This window comes from Danio rerio, chromosome 3, assembly GCF_052040795.2.
Source record: "Danio rerio strain M-AB ecotype USA chromosome 3, GRCz13ab, whole genome shotgun sequence".
NCBI classification, from domain to species: domain Eukaryota; kingdom Metazoa; phylum Chordata; class Actinopteri; order Cypriniformes; family Danionidae; genus Danio; species Danio rerio.
Window position 1 is genome coordinate 39,261,377 of NC_141023.1, and position 18,981 is coordinate 39,280,357.

At 38.9% G+C, this 18,981-nt stretch overlaps 1 protein-coding gene across 6 annotated transcripts in view; it reads left to right on the forward strand.

Annotated features, from left to right (window-relative positions):
• The first annotated feature begins 1,498 nt into the window (after nt 1-1,498).
• The window catches only part of epn2 (epsin 2), a 34,893-nt gene continuing 17,410 nt past the window's right edge, over nt 1,499-18,981 (forward strand). For all 6 annotated transcript variants that reach the window (XR_015481064.1, XR_015481065.1, XR_015481066.1 and 3 more), the window contains exons 1-3: nt 1,499-1,668; nt 10,303-11,093; nt 18,717-18,829. Coding sequence is in view for 3 of the 6 variants with exons in the window: in XM_087245008.1 (XP_087101134.1) it covers nt 10,499-11,093; nt 18,717-18,829 (708 nt within the window). In the remaining 3 variants the exon portion in view is untranslated. The remainder of the gene's footprint in view (nt 1,669-10,302; nt 11,094-18,716; nt 18,830-18,981) is intronic.

Below are 18,981 nucleotides of genomic sequence, written 5' to 3' on the forward strand. Positions count from 1 at the left end.
GTAAAATTATAATAATCATTATAATTAAAGTCTTTGGGCTTTTGCATTGTTACATCTGGGTTTATATATGTAATATTTTATCGATTTGTCTGTATTTTGTTATTCTTTGTTTTGTGACATTGATTATTTAATCATTCACTCAGCTTAGTCTCTTTATTTATCAAGGGTCGCCACAGCGGAATGAACCGCCAACTTATCCAGCACATGTATATATGTTTTAGACTGTGGATATCCTTCCAGCCGCAACCCAGTACTGGGTTGCAACCCATACACACTCATACACCACGGCCAGTTTTAGTTACTTGTGTCCAAACTCGGTCCTGGAGGGCCAGTGTCCTGGAGAGTTTATCTACATCTTGCTTCAAAACTCCTGCCAGGAAGTTTCTAGTATATCTAATGAGAGCTTGATTAGCTGGTTTACGTGTGTTTGATTAGGGTTGGAGCTAAACTCACCTGGACCGAGTTTGGACACCCCTGGTTTAGACTGTTGGGGAAATCGGAGCACCCGGAGGAAACCAATGCGAACACGGGGAGAACATGCAAACTCCACACAGAAATGCCAACTCGTCCAGCCGGGACTTAAACCAGGGACCTTCTTGTTGTGACGCGACAGTGCTAACCACTGAGCCGCCGTGTTGCCCTATGATATTGGTTATGTTAAAGGATAAAATAATTTAAAGCTTTGATAAGAGGAGTGTTATTGTAAAATAAAATAGAAAAACTAACTAAAAAGATGAACAGGAGCTTAAAATATGTTTTTAAAAATATTAAATAATTTATTGTAGACTTTTTTGTAAAAGAAGAAATTATAAAATAATATAAACAAGCTCAAAGAGACTAAGATCTCTTAGGCGGATGTCTTTCAAGTATCATAGCATTTTTGTGGAAAATTGGGGAAATTGTTGTTGGCCTATATTTAATAAGGGGAACGTTTTTTTATTAAAGCAATTAAAATAAAATACTAAATTACATTTTTAAAATATTCAATAATTTCATAACATTTTAAATGACACCTTATTGTATCAGAATTTATTTGTATTATAATTTTTGTATTTTTGTAAACTATTGACTGTAAAAGGGATTGGTGCTAGACCTAGGCTAAAGATTTACTGTGTTATATTTGTCCACTCCGCAGACGGTCTGAGACAGTTATTCAAACAATATGTCAATATTTCGTGTATTTCCAAGAAACATTCCACCTCGGGGTCAGTCCCATTTCTCCAGTATTAGCCCACATGGGGGCCACATTCCGCCGGTTTTATCGCGTTCAGTGATTCAACAGCACACGTAATCTCTCGATGACTGAAAATACACGCCTAATTCTGCTGGACATAGCCTAATGGCTGTCTAGATAGACTTTCACGTCCACAAAGAGGCGATATTTGTGAAATAAACAGTTTTAAGAATGAAGCCCAGTGAGTTTGGTCACACCCTTTGGCTTGTCTCGCCCCTCCTGAGCAGGATGAATGTGTAGCCGGAGCGCCATGTTGAACGCTGTGGGAGTCACACACACATACGCGCACACACACACATACACAAAACACTAACGCGCACATCCACACACCGCCTCGACCGTTTACTACTAAATAAAGTTTATAGCTCTCTCGCACGACTAGTTTGTACCTATGCCGGGTGTCACCCCCGGTCATCAGTGGCCCTGGAGCTTTGGTAAGTTACTGTTTTTGTCTTCCAGTCGCTTCTCTGTCTCAGTGTGGCGATATCTCCAGCGAGCACCGCACATTCATTTCGGATTTAAGTTTAACTAATTCTAGAGGTTTTTACATAATCATACTTGCGAAAGTAAACGAGTGCGATGAAGCCTAGGTTTCGAGGGCGTTTGAGATTAATTGGAAAGACATTAGGTTAAACTAGCAAGTTATTAGTCGGAGCATAGCCACAGTTAGCTAGCCTAAGCGGCTAATACTTAAACTCACTTTATAGCTTTTAAAGAACCGGGCTATCTAAAAATAAAGACCAAACCAGCACAGTGTGTCTGCTCCAAGTCGTGTAATGTTTTTGCCATGGTATATCAGTTACATAAAATAGTTTAGTTTCTAAAAAGTTCCCTAAGTTAATGAAACTTTCGTCGCGGTTTTAGTAACAGTTAGCTTGCTAGTTAGCAATTAAAGGTTAGATGGAGACCGTCTAAAGTCGTATATTTTTTTATCTGTTGAACATTTTAAAAGACGCACAGGCGTTTAGTCAAACGTTTAACTAACAATTTTGATCAATAAACGAATGTTTTGTTACTTTAGATGTCTGTGCTGAAGTTAGCATAATACTTGAATAACGTTTGTAATCGGCCTTGTTTAGTAAACCAATTGTAACAGGTAATTTTTGGGATTTTGTTAGTATTATAAAAATATATACTTAAAAAGAGTGAACACTGATTTTCTAATAATCTCTGCACACTTGTGTATAAGATGAATGTGTAATTACCTGGTCTTACGTTGGTATCTTATATACATATTTTCTAATGACTTAACTTGAATTTATTCAGTCCTTTCTTTAAGTATTCAACAAACACTTTCTTCTGTAGATTTACATACACCGTGTTCTTGGTTTAGTTTTGCTAAAGGTGTGTCTGTGAGATTACAGTTATAGCCACAAATCCTTTGCTTAAGTTTTTGTAAAGACAGATTTGTGGTTTGACCAGTTTGTTTTGTGGACAGTGTGACCGGACAAAACAGTATTATCACCGTAACACTGACATTCACACAGTTCCTCCGGTTATCTTCTGCCGGACACACCCGAGATTGAGGAGCATCTGTGTCTGTTGGTTCTATGATCCGTTTCTGCAACATATGCATCTTTATCTTGTAGTGTTTTGCTTCCTGTAATTAGACAAACCAAGTCTCTAGAGGACAACTGAGCAAGAGGCGATCATCTGCCTTAATTTAGAAACTAAAGTGGAGTTCATTATTTGTCAGGTCCTTTCTTACTCATTTAGAGATTGAATTTACTATGATAGTGAATCTTAACCCTCAATTTCAATGACTATGATTGAGGGGTTTTATATATAACAGAGTTGACTTGAAGTGGTAGAACCGGCTTGATTACCTGTATGTGGTAATCATGTGCTGGGTTATATAACATTTAGCCTTTTTTCAGTTTGACCCTTCAGGGTTTATTCTATAGAGTAATTTAAGATGTGTGTATCCCACCAAATTTCCGCTTCTAAACTTCTATTACCATGCAAAGTGCTTTTTTTTTTACTGCTGGATTGGCTCTTCCAAAGCAAAGCTTTCTAAAGCACTTCCACGATGGTTTCTTGAAGACGTGAGACATGCTGGCACTTGCTGTGTGTGCTATCTTTTGTTTGAATTGAGTCATATCTGGGTAACCTGTCCTTCACAGCAGTGCTAGCTCTTGGTGTGTTTTTTATGCACGATTAGTATTCTTTTTGTGGGTGTCACAAGCATTGGCATGACCTGTGCATGTGAAATGATGGAGGAGTAGGTCACATCAATTGCTGTGTGCTGAAAGGTCAAATTATCATGTCCGACGTAGGGCCTGCTGGTTTTCATTTTGGTTTCTGTATGCTTGGATGTTATTTGCATTGGGTATTTACCATAGCTCTTTTTTCCTTGTGAAACCAAAAGTAACTTTTCACAACTAGTAAAATCAACCAAAAATATTGAAAACCCTGTTCTAAAAAGATTGCTGTCTAATCAGATTAACTCTAAATGTTTTTTCTAGAAATTCTAACTCCTTAAGAAATAAGAATAGCTTATTGGTTGCTTAAAGATGTAGTATGTCTTATTGGAAAGCTGTCTCAGCATAAAATGCACCAACATGGGAACCAAAACTGCTCATCAAGCAACAAAATAGGGTCTTTTATTTTATTGTAATAGAATGGGGGGTGGAGGGAATGTATAAAATAGCGACTAAATTAGTCTAATACTTTTTCTTTTGCAGTTTAAAGCAATCAGGCTTATGTTTTTGTAATAATAACTAATAACTGACTAATAATGACCTTTTAGGCAATATTGAACCAGAATAAGTCTCTTTTTTTTGCGATATATGTAATCCAAGGCTCCCACTGTTTACACTAGAGATGCCCAAAGTTTGCCCGTTGTAACCTTTGATTTAGCCCGCCATTCCATCTGAGAAGATTGAGAAGGATGGAGAGAGGGTTGGGGCGAATGTATTCATAAGAGTTCATTTCTAATTTGCCAAACCTTTTTTTTTTGGTTTGTTTGTTTTTTTGCGGAGCTACAAAAAAGCCAACTAAAATGAATTAAATGTTGTAAATAAATCTGATTTTATAAAATGTTAATAAAGTTACTCACCTCCAGGAAGAATCTTAAATTATTTATCAAAAATTGAACTGAAGAATCATATTTAACTTTGAATATGTTTTTGTGTGCATCTTATTTATATTTTATATTATTTCTAAGTAACTTTTAATTATAATACAAATTTGTTTTAATCATGTAATATTTTTATGTATAAGGTGTTGATGTGGCAATAAATAAATAAATAAATTATAAATAAAATAATAAGGTCACTTGACGGAGAGAGCACTATGCACAAGACATCTGTGCGCAAATCAGGGCAAAAACTAGTGTAACTCCATTCTGTTATAAATGAGATGTTTTTAACTTTAAAAGTTTTATTATAAAATGTAAAAGATATGCTGTATTAGTTAATAATAAATAAATTAGGAAATTACCCATGGCAACTATATTCACTTTCAGCCCACTAGCCTCAATCAAGTTTGATTTTTGGCCCTTTATAAGAAAAAGTTTGGACTCCCCTGCTTTACTCTTTTGAATTAAGATGCGTTTTGTTTAGTCAGTTCACAAGTAGTTGAGGAAGACACTCCTTTTTTGTGATTAACTTTTTATTAGTTTTCAGATATAGACTAAAATGGAGACACATTCCTTTCTACACACCCTCTTTCAGTCCATATCTTTTGTCCTCCTCTAACCATTTTACTGATTACTTTGAGGAGCAAGGAATTTTCTTGTCTTTGGATGTAATACTGCAAAGTAAGCTTACAGTTTACACTGGAGACCATGGAAAATGATTCAAAAAGCTGTCATTTCTGCTGCAGAACTATGCCAAACATGGGCTTGTGTTAAAATCAGAACTAGTTATAAGATAATATTGTGCTATTTATATTGTTTCACCTATAAACCAATTAAAGTTGTAGATAGTAAAGTGCTTTTTGTCTAGCAATCTTCAACCACACATACCATATTGTTTAAAAAATTAGGTCATTAGGTGGAGAGTAGGTGATCTTTTGTGGCTTCCATTCACCACATGAACATGTGCAGTGTGAAAGTAGTTTGATCAAATGTGTTTTTGAATGCCACTTGAAGTAGATGCGCTCTTTTAAGTCTTTAAGAAGTGTTTTTTTTAAAGAGCCCATATTATACATGAAATAGGGTCATATCCTGGTTGTAAGGGTCTCCAACAACAGTCTAATATGCATGCAAGGTCAAAAAACACTTTCATGGTCTTATAATCTGCATTTATTTTTACCTAATTATCCCAGCGACTCCTGTATGAATCGTCCAGTGATTCATTTGTTCCCAAACCCCTCCTTAGCGCGGAGCTAATCTGCGCTGATTGGACCGATGACAGTCTGTCGCGATTGGTCGACTGCCTTCAGTCAGAGAGGGAAATGGCCAATAGCTAATCAGCAATTTAAAAAGTAATCACAGTTCATACACGCTCGATAGTATAGACGTGGATTTTAGCTGCCACACTATGGCGAGTGGATAGTGCCACGGATAACCGAACGAAGGAGACAGTCGTGTACTGGCCATACCACACACACACAAAAACACACACACACCTCCGGATGACAACGCTCCCGCTTCCGCCCGCACCCGCCAGGTTTTAGCCTGAGAACCCGCTCCGTTTTCTGCCCGCCGCGCCCGGTCCCGCTAGAGCGGAGAACACAACCAAAAATCACCCAGTATACAGTCCAGACAGCCAAGCTGTCGTTCGTTCGTTCGTTCGCTCTCTCTCTCTCACACATAAGCACCACGCAGACTCTCTCTTTCTAATTCGCATAGCAATATCCGTGATATTGCTAGACAGCCCGCTCCCGTCCCAAATTAAACCCGTTACCGACCGCTCCCGCGATTTATTCGGAAATTTATTCCCGCTGCTGTCCCCGCGCCAGATTTCTGCGGCGCGGGAATAAATTTCCGAATAAATCGCGGGAGCAGAACTCTAGCACGGAGCTCCATAAACAAACAGCACGCGTCGCGTTTTTAACGTGACTTTGCACGCGATAAGAGAATATAGCCAGTTAACCTGATACAGTACACGCGGTTACAAGTAACAAATCACAACTAAATACATTTGCAAGCAAGAGTAAACGAGGCAACAACTTTAACCGCACGTACTTACACTTGAGAAATGGAAGAAACCCATCCTGACGTCCATCAGTTACTCTTTACTGATCCTTCCTTTAACAAACTCAGATGAAGTATTCTTTGTAGCATGTAGCTTCCAGAAGTTTCCAACTGCTTGGTTATAATGCTGAGGTTTCATCTTTGGGTAGAGACTCAATATATCCATCTGCAGTGTGACTTCAATCGACCGGCATGTTTGTGTGCGTGTGTTTGTGGGTGTGCGTGTGTTTGTGGGTGTGTGTCTGGGTTTCTGCGTCAGAGGGCGGGGCCTCAGGTTTGAAATCTCCCGGGTTTGCGCGTGCACGTGAATAACTTGGTTTCGTTCGTACGTCATGGCGAAACACCTAATGAGTCGGTATCAAGGCGACTCGTTTGAAGCACTATGAGTCGACTCTTTTATAGATGAATCAACCGTTTTAAACACTGTATTCTTACAGATTTAAGCCTTAGCTGGATACTTCGCTTCACTTAGAGCTGTGTTACACACTACATGGAGGGGAATTTTCAAAAACCCATAATATGGGCTCTTTAAAGTGTTTTAGACTCTATTTAACCCGTCTTTATGCAGGTGAGATATGAGTAAATCACTTAAAAGAAGGCAGAGTTTCAGGACACAACCACTGCTTGCTTATTCTTCATGGTTGTTCAAATCCGTTTAGGAGCCTAAACAAGCTCTTCCAGTAGTTGTCATCATTTCAGTTAATTCTTTGATTTGTTTGAAGTATTCCAGGGCCTTTAGTGTGATCCACTTGTGATTGTATTTGATAAACTCTGTTTACAGAACCATGTGTAAAGAGACATTTTTCAGACATTTCAAATTTTGATGTACATTCCAAGACATGTGAATGGCCTCTAAACAAAAACGGGGGACATAAATCAGATCCTGTTCTTGCTTATTGGCATGTGGCTGTTTGTCACAATAAGATGATGAGCCTTGTTTGAGATTGGGTCTACTTTGATTCATTGCTGGATGTCATGATTGTATTACAGTGTTGTGTTTTGAGTGTATATTTAAAATAAGTACTTCCAGTGATGTTGTTCATCTGGCTTGTTGCAAACGCAAGTGTCAATTTTCTGTAAACCAATTTTTGGCAGTGAGACTTGCTGAGACTGTTTTGCTTAATACTTTTACAAAGCGTCCCCCAAAAAGTGTTTTGATATTACAGCTTGCTACTTTGGTACTTTTGACAGTGGAAACAAGAATTAATGTGTACTGTAATGTACTACTCTGTGGAAACGAGCCATATGGGGCCATTCATTCAAACTTGTTTCTGCAACCTTTATTTTTTTTAGGAGAACAGGCTAGAAAAACACCACTATTTCTCATATTAACTCGCCGGCCACTTTATTGGGTATACTTTTCCAACTGCTTTCTAATTAGCCATTTACATGGCATGTAGACATGGTCAAGATGACCTGCTGCAGTTCAAACCAAGCACCAGAATGAGGAAGAAAGGTGATTTAAGTGACTTTAAACGTGGCATGGTTGTTGTTGCCAGATGGGCTGGTCTGAGTATTTCAGAAACTACTGATCTACTAGGATTTTCATGCACAACCATTTCTAGGGTTTACAGAGAAGGTCTGAAAAATAGAAAATGTTTTTTGAGTGGGAGTTCTGTGAGTGCAAATGCCTTGTTGATGCCAGAGGTTAGAGAAGAATGGCAAAGACTGGTTCTAGCTGATAGAAAGCCGAGCTATGCAGAAAAAGCATCTCTGAACACACAACACGTTTAACCTTAAGGCAGATGGGCTACAGCAGCAAAAGACCACATCGTGTGCCACTCCTGTCAGCTAAGAACAGGGAACTGAGGCTACAATTTGCACAGGCTCACCATAATTGGACAATAGAGGATTGGAAAAACGTTGCCTGGTCTGATGAGTCTCGATGCCTACCTGAGTATTGTTGCTGACCATGTCCATCCCTTTTTGACCACAGTGTGTACCCATCTTCTGATGGCTACTTCCAGCAGGATAACGCTCTGTCATAAAGTGTGAACCATCTGAGACTGTTTTTTTAATATGACAATGAGTTCACTGAACTCAGATGGTCACAGTCACCAATATAAGATATCAATACAATAGAGCACCTTTTGGATGTTGTAGAATGTGAGATTCGCATCATGGATGTGCAGCCGACAAATCTGCAGCAACTGCGTGATGCTATAAAGTCAATATGGACCAAAACCTCTAAGGAATATTTCCAGTATACCTTGTTGAATCTATGCCACGAAGGATTAAGCCAGTTTTGAAGGCCAAATGGGTCCAACCCGGTACTAATAAGGTGTACCTAATAAAGTGGCCAGTGAATGTATTTCATGTTTTGTAGCATCTTGCATAAACATTCTTCTAAATTTTTTCAGAACATCAGTTATATTTTCTTGTGGGAAAACATGTTAAAACAGATTTTTTAGGTCTTTTGGCATGATTAATTTCAGCAACAAATTGATGAGGAAAAGCTTGTTCTAAAGTTCCTTGTAGTAAAAGCGAATACTCACTGAGCAACATTTGATCAACTTGTCATAGATAAAATAGTCCAAGGAAAAATTTTCAAATAAGCTTAAATGTACTAAAACTGCCCCATTAAACGAAAGACAAATAGAGGTCATTTCAAAGAAGTATTCAACAGTTTTTGAATGAAAAAGGTTGTTTGGTGATCTAGTGTTGATGATAAAACAATGCTGCGATTTCCTTAAAATATGTTTATAGCCACAGTTCCATGTACTGTGTGAAAAGTGTTGTCAAAACGGAATATTGTAGATGCAGATCTGACTCTGTGGCTGTTCTTTATCAGGACTGTCAGTGTCAAGTCTCTATTTGTGTGTGTTAAAGTGTCCTAAAGTATTGATTCAGTCAATTTCCTGGACAACTTTTGTGTCTTCTCGGAGAGATAAAACAGAGCCTGCTTGCTCACAGGACTTGCTATGCTCTGCCTCTGGCTCTGTTTCAACACCGATCACTGAGACTCCTTGATATTGACAGGGCTTTGCCAGACCTGTTTTTTTAGTATGGAGGAGGCCACCACTTACCCTGAATCCTCACACAGACCCGGGCCTGTGTGCTGGCTTCCTGGGCCCCCGTCACAGTGAGGGCCACTGGAGCTTTGTTCCGGTAGTGATACAGTTGCCCCTCTCTTCCTCTGATGTGCTGGGCCTGAATTGGTCATTAAAGCAGCAGATGTTTCATTAGGCCGTGGCTGTATTCATGTGTATGCGGGCTTGGGGAGAGCGGCAGTGGGGGTTGCTCGTAAGGCAGCGCTCTATTGGCTCCTCCACAGGAGAGCAGGAGTCACATTTCAGTAGCTTTTAATGAATTTATGGGATGGGTTGAGATGTTTTGTTGGCGAATGAAGTATCCCGGAGTGCTCATGACAGGAATCTACTATTTAGTATGATTTTTAGACTAATCTGCTGGCGCAAATGAAGCGATAAAGTGTTTGGGTTCTGATTTTTACATGTGCTACTGTAATCTAGAGCACAGTATGGCGCAATTACGTTTGGGAAATAAGATGTCTTCCCACATGAGTGTTGTGTTACCGTAAAGATGAGTAATAGGAAGCACTTTTCACAATACTCCGCCTTTCAGTGTGTATGCAGTTATCTTTTACTCCACACGTTTCTGGGTGGTAAACTGCTTAGGCTTAGTTTAAAGAGTGAACAGCTGTAATCCATTTCTCTTTATCTGTGGTATTAAGAGGAGGAGCTGCAAGTGCAGTTTGGAAGTGGACCATTAAACTTCTGTTCAGTATGATCGAGTTGTATGACTTTCTTTTTGTTGCATATGAATGGAAAGGAAACCATCAGGATAATTGTGTTTACTGATTCATGTGCTCTAGATTTTATTGTGTGACCTAATTGTTTTTGGCAACTATTACTAGCTGCTCATTTGAATCTTTTCTGTTTCTGTCTGACATTTTGGTTTTGTGTTTCAGGTAATGGAGGAATTCATCGAGCTGGCTTCCTTCACTCTGTGGAAATGGTTTTAACAGACACAGAGTAACACAGAGAAACCGTTTCAAACGGAGAACGTGTGCTCGAGCTATTTCACAACAGGTCTTTTTTTTTGTTGTAAAGCAAAACTGAGTTTATTATTTTTGATTCTCAAGGATTTTAACACTACTCGCCACCATGCCAAGCTCAACAATTCGGAGACAAATGAAAAATGTTGTAAATAACTATTCAGAGCCAGAGAAGAAGGTCAGGGAAGCAACTTCCAATGACCCATGGGGGCCCTCCAGTTCTCTGATGTCAGAGATCGCTGACCTTACTTACAATGTGGTGGCCTTTTCGGAGATAATGAGCATGATTTGGAAAAGGTTGAATGACCACGGAAAGAACTGGCGACATGTGTATAAGGCCCTGACGTTGCTGGACTACCTGATCAAAACGGGCTCAGAGCGAGTGGCCCTGCAGTGCAAAGAGAACATCTTTGCCATACAGACTCTCAAAGATTTCCAGTATATCGATCGGGATGGAAAAGACCAGGGCATCAACGTCAGAGAAAAGTCCAAGCAGCTTGTTGTGCTGCTGAAAGATGACGACCGTCTGAAAGGGGAGCGATCTCAGGCCCTGAAGACTAAGGAGCGCATGGCACAGGTCGCCACCAGTGTAGGCAGCAACAATCAGATCGGCTTTGGCCGAGGCTCCAGCCAACCCAACCTCTCCACCAGTTACTCTGAGGAGTACGGCAAGTCTGAGGGGTCACCTGCATCATATCATGGATGTAAGTGGATGTTTCTTTAGCTTGTCAACTTGCCAAACGGAATTGTTTTCATGTTGCCATATTGCAGTCTAAACTGCTATAGCAGGGATGGGCAAACTCGATCCTGGAGGGCCGGTGCCTTGCATAGTTTTGCACGAACACTAATCAAACACACCTGCCTATAGCTTTCTAGTGATCTTATCACGGTATGTGATAAGTACCTGGATGACTTGCTACTTCCGGCGAGATTCTGAAGTGTGCATTGGATGCACGCTACACTATCCTATCATGTACTGCTAGAAAATTTATGATTGAATGTGAAGCGACGCAACTGACGTGGGTAGGTCACGTGACCATGACGAAATGGCGGATGTAGTACATCCAAGTTTCCGTTCATTCTGCTTACATTCATACTGTATAGAATAGTGGTCACCAAACTTGTTCCTGGAGGGCCGGTGTCCTGCAGATTTTAGCTCTAACCCTAATCAAACACACCTGAACAAGCTAATCAAGGTCTTTGTAGGTATACTTGAAACATCCAGGCAGGTGTGTTGAGGCAAGTTGGAGCTAAACCCTGCAGGGACACCGGCCCTCCAGGGCCGAGATTGGTGACCCCTGGTATAGAAAGTACTTTTCTAATGTCAGAGTAGTATGTTTAAATTCAAATGCAGTACCTACTGAGTAGTAGGTGATTTTAAATGCAACCACAGATTAGTGTGTTCAGGTTTGTTTGATAAGTGTTGGATCAAAACACTGCAGGACACTGGCCCTTGAAGATTGAGTTTGCCCATCCCTGTGCTAAAGCATAGCACATAGCCTTCTGCAGTCACTCGCATAGAACAGTTTTGCAGAGATACCATCAAATTTATTTCAAGTCAGTTTGATTAAGTTGATGGTTATAATACAATTTATTTTTATGGGAGGAAAATTTTGAAAAACTTGTATAAAGAACTTTATAATGCTATAGAGAACTTTCTGTGGCATGGAAGGTTTTGTGAATGTAATGGTTGTTCGTGGATTTAAAATAATTTTAAAAATATTTTTAAATCAGTAAACTAGGCATGAGACCATAACCGGGAAAAGTCAAGGTTTTGACTTTGAAGGTTCTGCTATACCATTCCTAAGGTATATTTAAGGTTTTTTTATTACGTGTTTTTTATTAGGACTACAGTATGTCCAGCAGAAAAGATCTCCAAACACACCTTTACCAGTTAAAAGAGATCTGTGTTTTTAAAGCTAATGAAGACAGCAGAAGTCAAGGATTCATTTGAATCATTTACTCTGACTTGTTTACTGCACCAAAATATTTTAAAAGTTTCTCAAAATAAAATTTATTTTGTTTAAAGAGGAAGAAGTTTTAGTTTTTCACACAGACATTTAAAAAGTTTATATTTTAGAGCAGAAATCACAATACCGTGAAACCATGATATTTTTATCCAAGGTTGTCATACTGTCAGAATCTTATATTTGCTGTTTTTTTTTAAGACATTGTAAACAGAGTTCCAGAGTCCCACCAAGACCTGGGGTGTGTTTGGTTCTGTTAAACCTAATTTCTCAAAGGAATTGCTCTGTTAACACGGTTTGTATGAATGAATGTGAATGCTGCAATCCAATCTACAATTTAGTCTCATCCCACTTCCAAACAGGTTCAACAGAGATCAACATTTGCCATTGAATTAACCAAAATCAGGGTGATGCCATTAACCAAAATGCATAAGCCTACCAGTTTTATTCTGTGTATGTAGGTTTTTAAATCTGCTGTGACTGTGATACTAAAGGTTTGATCTTTGGTTCCTTAAATGCCACAGGCTGCATTATTCTTTAAGACCAAATTATGCCCCTTACCAACAGTAAAAGGTTGGTAGCTTGCCGTTCTTTGCCCTTTATGTTTGAAATGTTGCTGTTAACGGCAACGACAAAAACTTTGTTCAAGCGATCGTAAAAGTCAACTTTGTTGAATTAATTTTGATAAACTCTGCACACCTGGAGCTCTGACTGCATGGGGCAAATTCTTTACCCTGCAGACCAGGAAACGGCTGGTGTGCTGTTACCCTGCAGGAGACACATCCTCCGTTGTGCCTCCCTGCAGCAGTGAGTGGCTGTGCTGGACAGCTGTGTGTGCTGTCCACATCCAACCCCTTTCTCTGAGCTCAATACAGGAAGACAGAATTCCTCAACTCCCAGAGGCCTTTTACTCTGCCCTGTGCTTAAAGGAGGAAGCTGCATATATTTCTCTCTTCACTTACTACCCCCTGCCTCTTTTTTAATACAGCTTAAAAAGAATTTGATAGTATTCTTGAAGAAAGTCAAGCAGTGTCTTTTTATCATTCATATGGTTAAATTCTAAATATGAATTTGGTTTTGTGTCCTACATGTAAGTCTTTAGTCATCAGTTGCATTGAATTAATGCAATTGTCTGGAAATGAATAATGTATGGGGTGCTTTATAGTTTGAAATGGTCTATTAATGTCATAAACAAAAAGAGAAAACCAGTAGAAGAAACGCTCGTGTGTTTTGCATTACGGGTGGGCGATGTCGACCAATTTGGCATCGTACGATGTCTAATATGAAACATTGCGATGGACGATGGCATCGTCGTCATAGGCAATGGTGAATGAATTATGAATAATTAATTAACTCGTAATGAATTAATTATTTGTAGCTTACCGTTTTAACGACCTTACCTGCATGGTCTTTGTTTTACCCATAAACAAATCATACAGTAAATGAATAAAGATAAGTTACACACATAATTGCCACCTGTCAATCACTTTTTCCGCGGGACTCATGAATGGGCAGAGTGATCTGTGTCGTTATGATGGCGTCGGTAAAAAAAGGTGCACAACCAACTGAAACCAGCCAACAGTATCTGAGATGTTCGCTAAAATTACTAAGAACAAGTGTGAAAGTGAAAGATTGAAGCAGTCTACTGACCCGCTGACTGCCTGGACCCGCTGTCTCGAGTGCATAACAGTGTGTGTGCGTCTGTGTGTGCCTGTGTGTGAATGTGTGTGTGGTCACGTGATGTGCGCTTTTCAGCGATAGTGTGGAAGGAGGGCTGTTTAGAAATCTTAAACGCCAGTGTGGATGTGGATCATTTTCGTTCTAAAATGGCATTTAAAAATTAAGACTTATTAGTGTAAACGGCCTGAGTGTGTATTTTTCGCAAGCGGATTTGCAACGTGGATAGGGCGGAGGATCGCGATGCCGGCTCGTGGTGTCTGTCGGCCATCGGCGATGGACGATGGCATCATTTATCGGCCCAACCCTATTTTCCATTGGTGTGCTAATTTCCGGGTATTGTTTCTCTTGAAAATGTAAATAGGCTCTCAGTCTAATGTAATTCACACTGCATCTGATTGTAGAAAATTTGGCAGTGTGGTGAAATTAAAATGAAAGGGGTAATTTAACCAAAAATGTGTTTCCATTTACATTTGTTATTTCCAAACCCATGAGACTTAGATGCTCAGAACAAAAATGAAGGCATTTGGTACGTCCCGATTCTTGTCATAATTGCCATTCATCCTTTAAAAAGTCTGCAATCACAAAGTATTTATTTCGCTTAATGTAATTCAATTCAGAAAGTGTTCAAGTATTCAGAAAGTACGTTTTTATTTGCTACATTTTTGTTGAGTTATTTAATTCATTTCTGAAGAGGCACAGCCCCTTTATATGATGAACAGGATAGAGCATACAATAAAATTGTGAATAAGAAATTAATCTAATTTTATCACCAATTATTGGGTTTATTAAAATGCAGTTTTGCTTGGCAGCATTTTGCAGGTTTTTGACATTTGTAATTTCCCTCCAGTAAGACCAGCAAAACCCAGTTTTCTGAAAGTACTTTAAATTCTGTGCAGTATACTTGATTTATAATAATTGAGATAATACTTCTATGTATTTTTAATCTTGTCAGACCATGTTTGTTTAAATTTAGATAAATCAATAAAATTACTAAATAATTTTTTTATTAGCATAAAATAAATTGTTAATACTTTGGGTGAAAAAAATCATGTTCACTTCACTAAGCAGGAACTTGCATGCTGTCAACAGGTGTATTTCTCTTTTAGTCAAGTGAATTGAAATGAGACGGAACCGCTTATGAAACACTGATGGAAAAAACTCTAGAAAAACCTTTGCGGTTTCTAAATTGGAAACCTCTTCACATGACGTCTTGTTCAGATTTCAAAACAAGCATTTTTCCTTTCTCTACACGGTAGAGTTTCTGTCAGTCTGTCGGAATTATGATGTCATTGAAGATATGCAGGGCATGGTTTCAGCATTTGCTTGTACTGAAAACATCCCCATCATAGGTTTCACACAAAAATAAAGAGCTGTTAATAACCTTGAGAAAGCGTGCATAAAGCTGCATAACCATTACTTTGAAAAATACTATGTTCAGAGCAGAGGATGAGACCCTTTTGGCTCGTGGTTGGATGCTGTGTCATAGCCAAGGAAAGATCTTGACCTTGTTTTAAATAGATTCTGAATGTAATCAGAATGTGTAATGCAGCCAATGTTCTGTACATCTCCAGACTGCATACACCATAAATGTCTATTTAAAAAATATATATTTATTAATCATTTAATTCTATTAAATGTATTAGACCTGATCTTGTCTTCATTCTGAAGTGTGTTTCTCAGTCTGTATGTGAGCCTAGAAGTAACTGAATATCCAGCTTTTAAAATGATACCGGCTGTAAGTTGGTTGCACATAAAGCCAAGATGTCAGCATGTCGGCTGAAAATAGCTAGAGACATCTAGGAATATTGACATAGATATACATACATATACAGCTGTCTTTTAAATTATTATTATTAATAGAAAGCTATACAATATTATATTTGTGCATATACATTAGATAAGTCACTTCTGAAGCCAAATCTGGTGCTTATCTAACAAAATAACTTACGATAACGGTGCAAAAACAAGTACACCCAAATTAATGTCACAAAGAATATTAGATACAAACTTAAAAAAGAGGAAAAATCAAGATAAGCAAAAAAAAAAAAAGTGTAGGTTGTAATTTTTTTGCAATATTTTGCTTGAATTTTTTTGTTTTATCTTTCAATTTAAATATGTTTGGTTACTAAAATATTATTTGAATAAATATATATGTTTAATAAATCTGTTTTGTTTAAATGAACCAAAATACATTGCCTATATTCACTGAGAAATAAATAAAAACATTCATTTTCAAAATGGTGTACTCAATTGTGAGCACTGTTATGAATTATCATTGCATCACTTATCTCTCTTGATTTGTCTAGGGTTGCGGTTGAGGTGAACAAAAGCGTACTATTTTTACTTTTTAGGACCTTCTTGGTAACAGAAAAAGAAATTCTATAGTATGTTCTCTTGCGAATATAAAAAGTAAAACAGTGCTGTTCTTTTTCTTCTATATCTTACTGTGTTTGTAATTGCATTTATATGATGGATTTATGAATGCTTTTGTACTCTCAAGACTTGTTTTTGCTCAATTAGTTGATGTTTTCTATCTAAATATACAGTTATTGGCCAGAATAAGCAGAGAAAATAAGACTAACCATCAAGTCTGCCTCAGTCAGCCTGTGAATAAAAATCAGCCATGCTGTTTTGATTGTTATGATTCAGAGAGACTGACATTGAACCACGCAGTTGGCTTATGAGTCATATTTCCATTTTAGCCCAGTAAGAGTGGCGTGGTGCAGACTGGAAGCATCTATGATGTCATCTGTGATCTCACCAAAGCTCCACGCCCACGTCACATCATTTCCCCTATTTGCCTCTGCTGCTTTTCCCACAGAATCTAGCCCTTTGGTCGTAATTTCCAATCCCTTGGGGGTTAGAAACCGGGAAGCTTGTTTCTCTGAAGGGACTGAGAGTCTCTAGGTCCAGTGTTCCTGATCGTTACTGAAGCGATACATCAAGACTTGGCCTAATGGCTGTCAGAGATCTTATGGATTACGGACGAGCAGTCTATTGATTGATGCTCCTTACAACAAAATCGCCTGCACTAATGATGGCGACTTAAAACATCAGAGCCTTGACATCAGACATGCAGCTTTTCTCTTTATTTTTTTTCAGACGTCATCGTTATTGTTTGAACAGTTGTGGCTGCTTTGAACGCAGTGATAATTCTGGCCTTGCGAACTGTGCATTATTTGGTTTTCAATGGCTCAACTTGTCCTTGTCCAATCAGTGTTGTAGAAAGTGCTCTCATTCACTGCTTTAGCAACAGGCATATAATCATGAGGCTCTTGTGCCTTACCCAGAATGCCTTCTGACTGCTTCATTCTGCTATGTGCCATTCTAATGGTGGTTCATTTAATGTACACATCACTCCTTTCTTTTAACTTCAGTGAATGACAGAGTGAATAATAAGAGCACTACCAAGATATACTGTTTTATGCAATGTTAAGTTTGAATTATGGTTGACCAGGACCTACAGATTTGTATTTATTTACTGTATTCATACAGAGTTTGTAAGATTTATGTAAAAAATGTTTTTCTTACTTTGAATTTTTATCTACGCGGCTGAAATGAGAAACAGCACCTCCAAGTCTGAGGCCATTGTGCTCCAGATAAAAAAGGTGGTTTGCCATCTCCAGGTTGAAGGAAGGTCCTTAGCCCAGTTGGAAGAGTTCAAGTATCTTGGGGTTTTGTTCACGAGTGAGGGAAAGATGGAACTTGAGATTGACAGGCGTATTGGTGCGCACAGGCGTACGTTCCTACTACTCTCACCTATGGTCATGACCGAAAGGACAAGATCTCAGATACAAGCGGCCGAAATAATTTCCTCTCTGTCACTTTGGAGGAGCTCGGGGAGAGCCGCTGCTCCTCCACATTGAGAGAAGTCGGCTGAGGTGGCTCGGGCATCTATCACGGATGCTTCCTAGACGCCTACCTAGGGAGGTTTTCCAGGCATGTCTCACTGGGACGATGCCTTGGGGAAGACCCAGGACATGCTGTAGGGACTATATCTCTTGGCTGACTTGGGAACGCCTGGGCATTTCCTTGGAGGAGCTGGAAGAAGTTTCTGGGGAGAGGGAAGTCTGGGGTTCTCTCCTAAGACTGCTGTCCCCATGACTTGGCCCCGGAAATGCGGATGAAAATGAGATGAAATGAAATTTTTGTCTCGTTTCTATTCAAAATATCTACATTTCAAAGCGAAAACAAGATTATTTCACTTACCCCACTGGCAGATATGTTTGCTTGTTAAAAGATAATACTCTTATCTTTGACTTATTTCTTCTGAAGTTGTAAACAAAACATTGTTTACTTGCTCTAAGAATTTTTTGATATTTAAACTAAAAATGAGACAGAAATGCAAGAAAAGCTTTTTTTTGCATTGTGATTATTTAATTTCTGCTCCTGAATACTGTTAGACTTCCCAGAAAACCGCCAAATAGTGCTATTCAAGCCATCTTGTGAAACTGTATTCATATCGCAATATTCATCTAATAAAATAGTACAGATGTTTCCAGTATCGAGATGCACTAGTTCTTTTGCCACTTTGGGACACGAGTAAACAAAATCTGTTGCACAGTAATTGTAATATGTGTTTATTGGCTCTCTCGGGACCTGGCCTAAGATGACCCAGCCAGGTAAGGTTGAAATGCAGTGCTTGAGCGATAATGACATTGTGTGTTTTGTCTGTTTCAGCTACATCTCCCAATGCGTCTTCAGAGTTGGAGCAAGCCAGGCCTCAGACGAGTGGAGAAGAGGAGCTACAGTTACAGCTGGCTCTTGCTATGAGCCGAGAGGCTGCAGAGCAGGTAAAGTACATAATTTCACCCAATATTAGCTCAAAACTACTTCGTCTGAAGCCAGTGATTTAGAGTTTTCTAAACATTACTGTAGTCATGAACAGGATTTTGGACTGAGATGTTATGGTGGACAGGGCTATTTAGAAATACAGATTTGCATT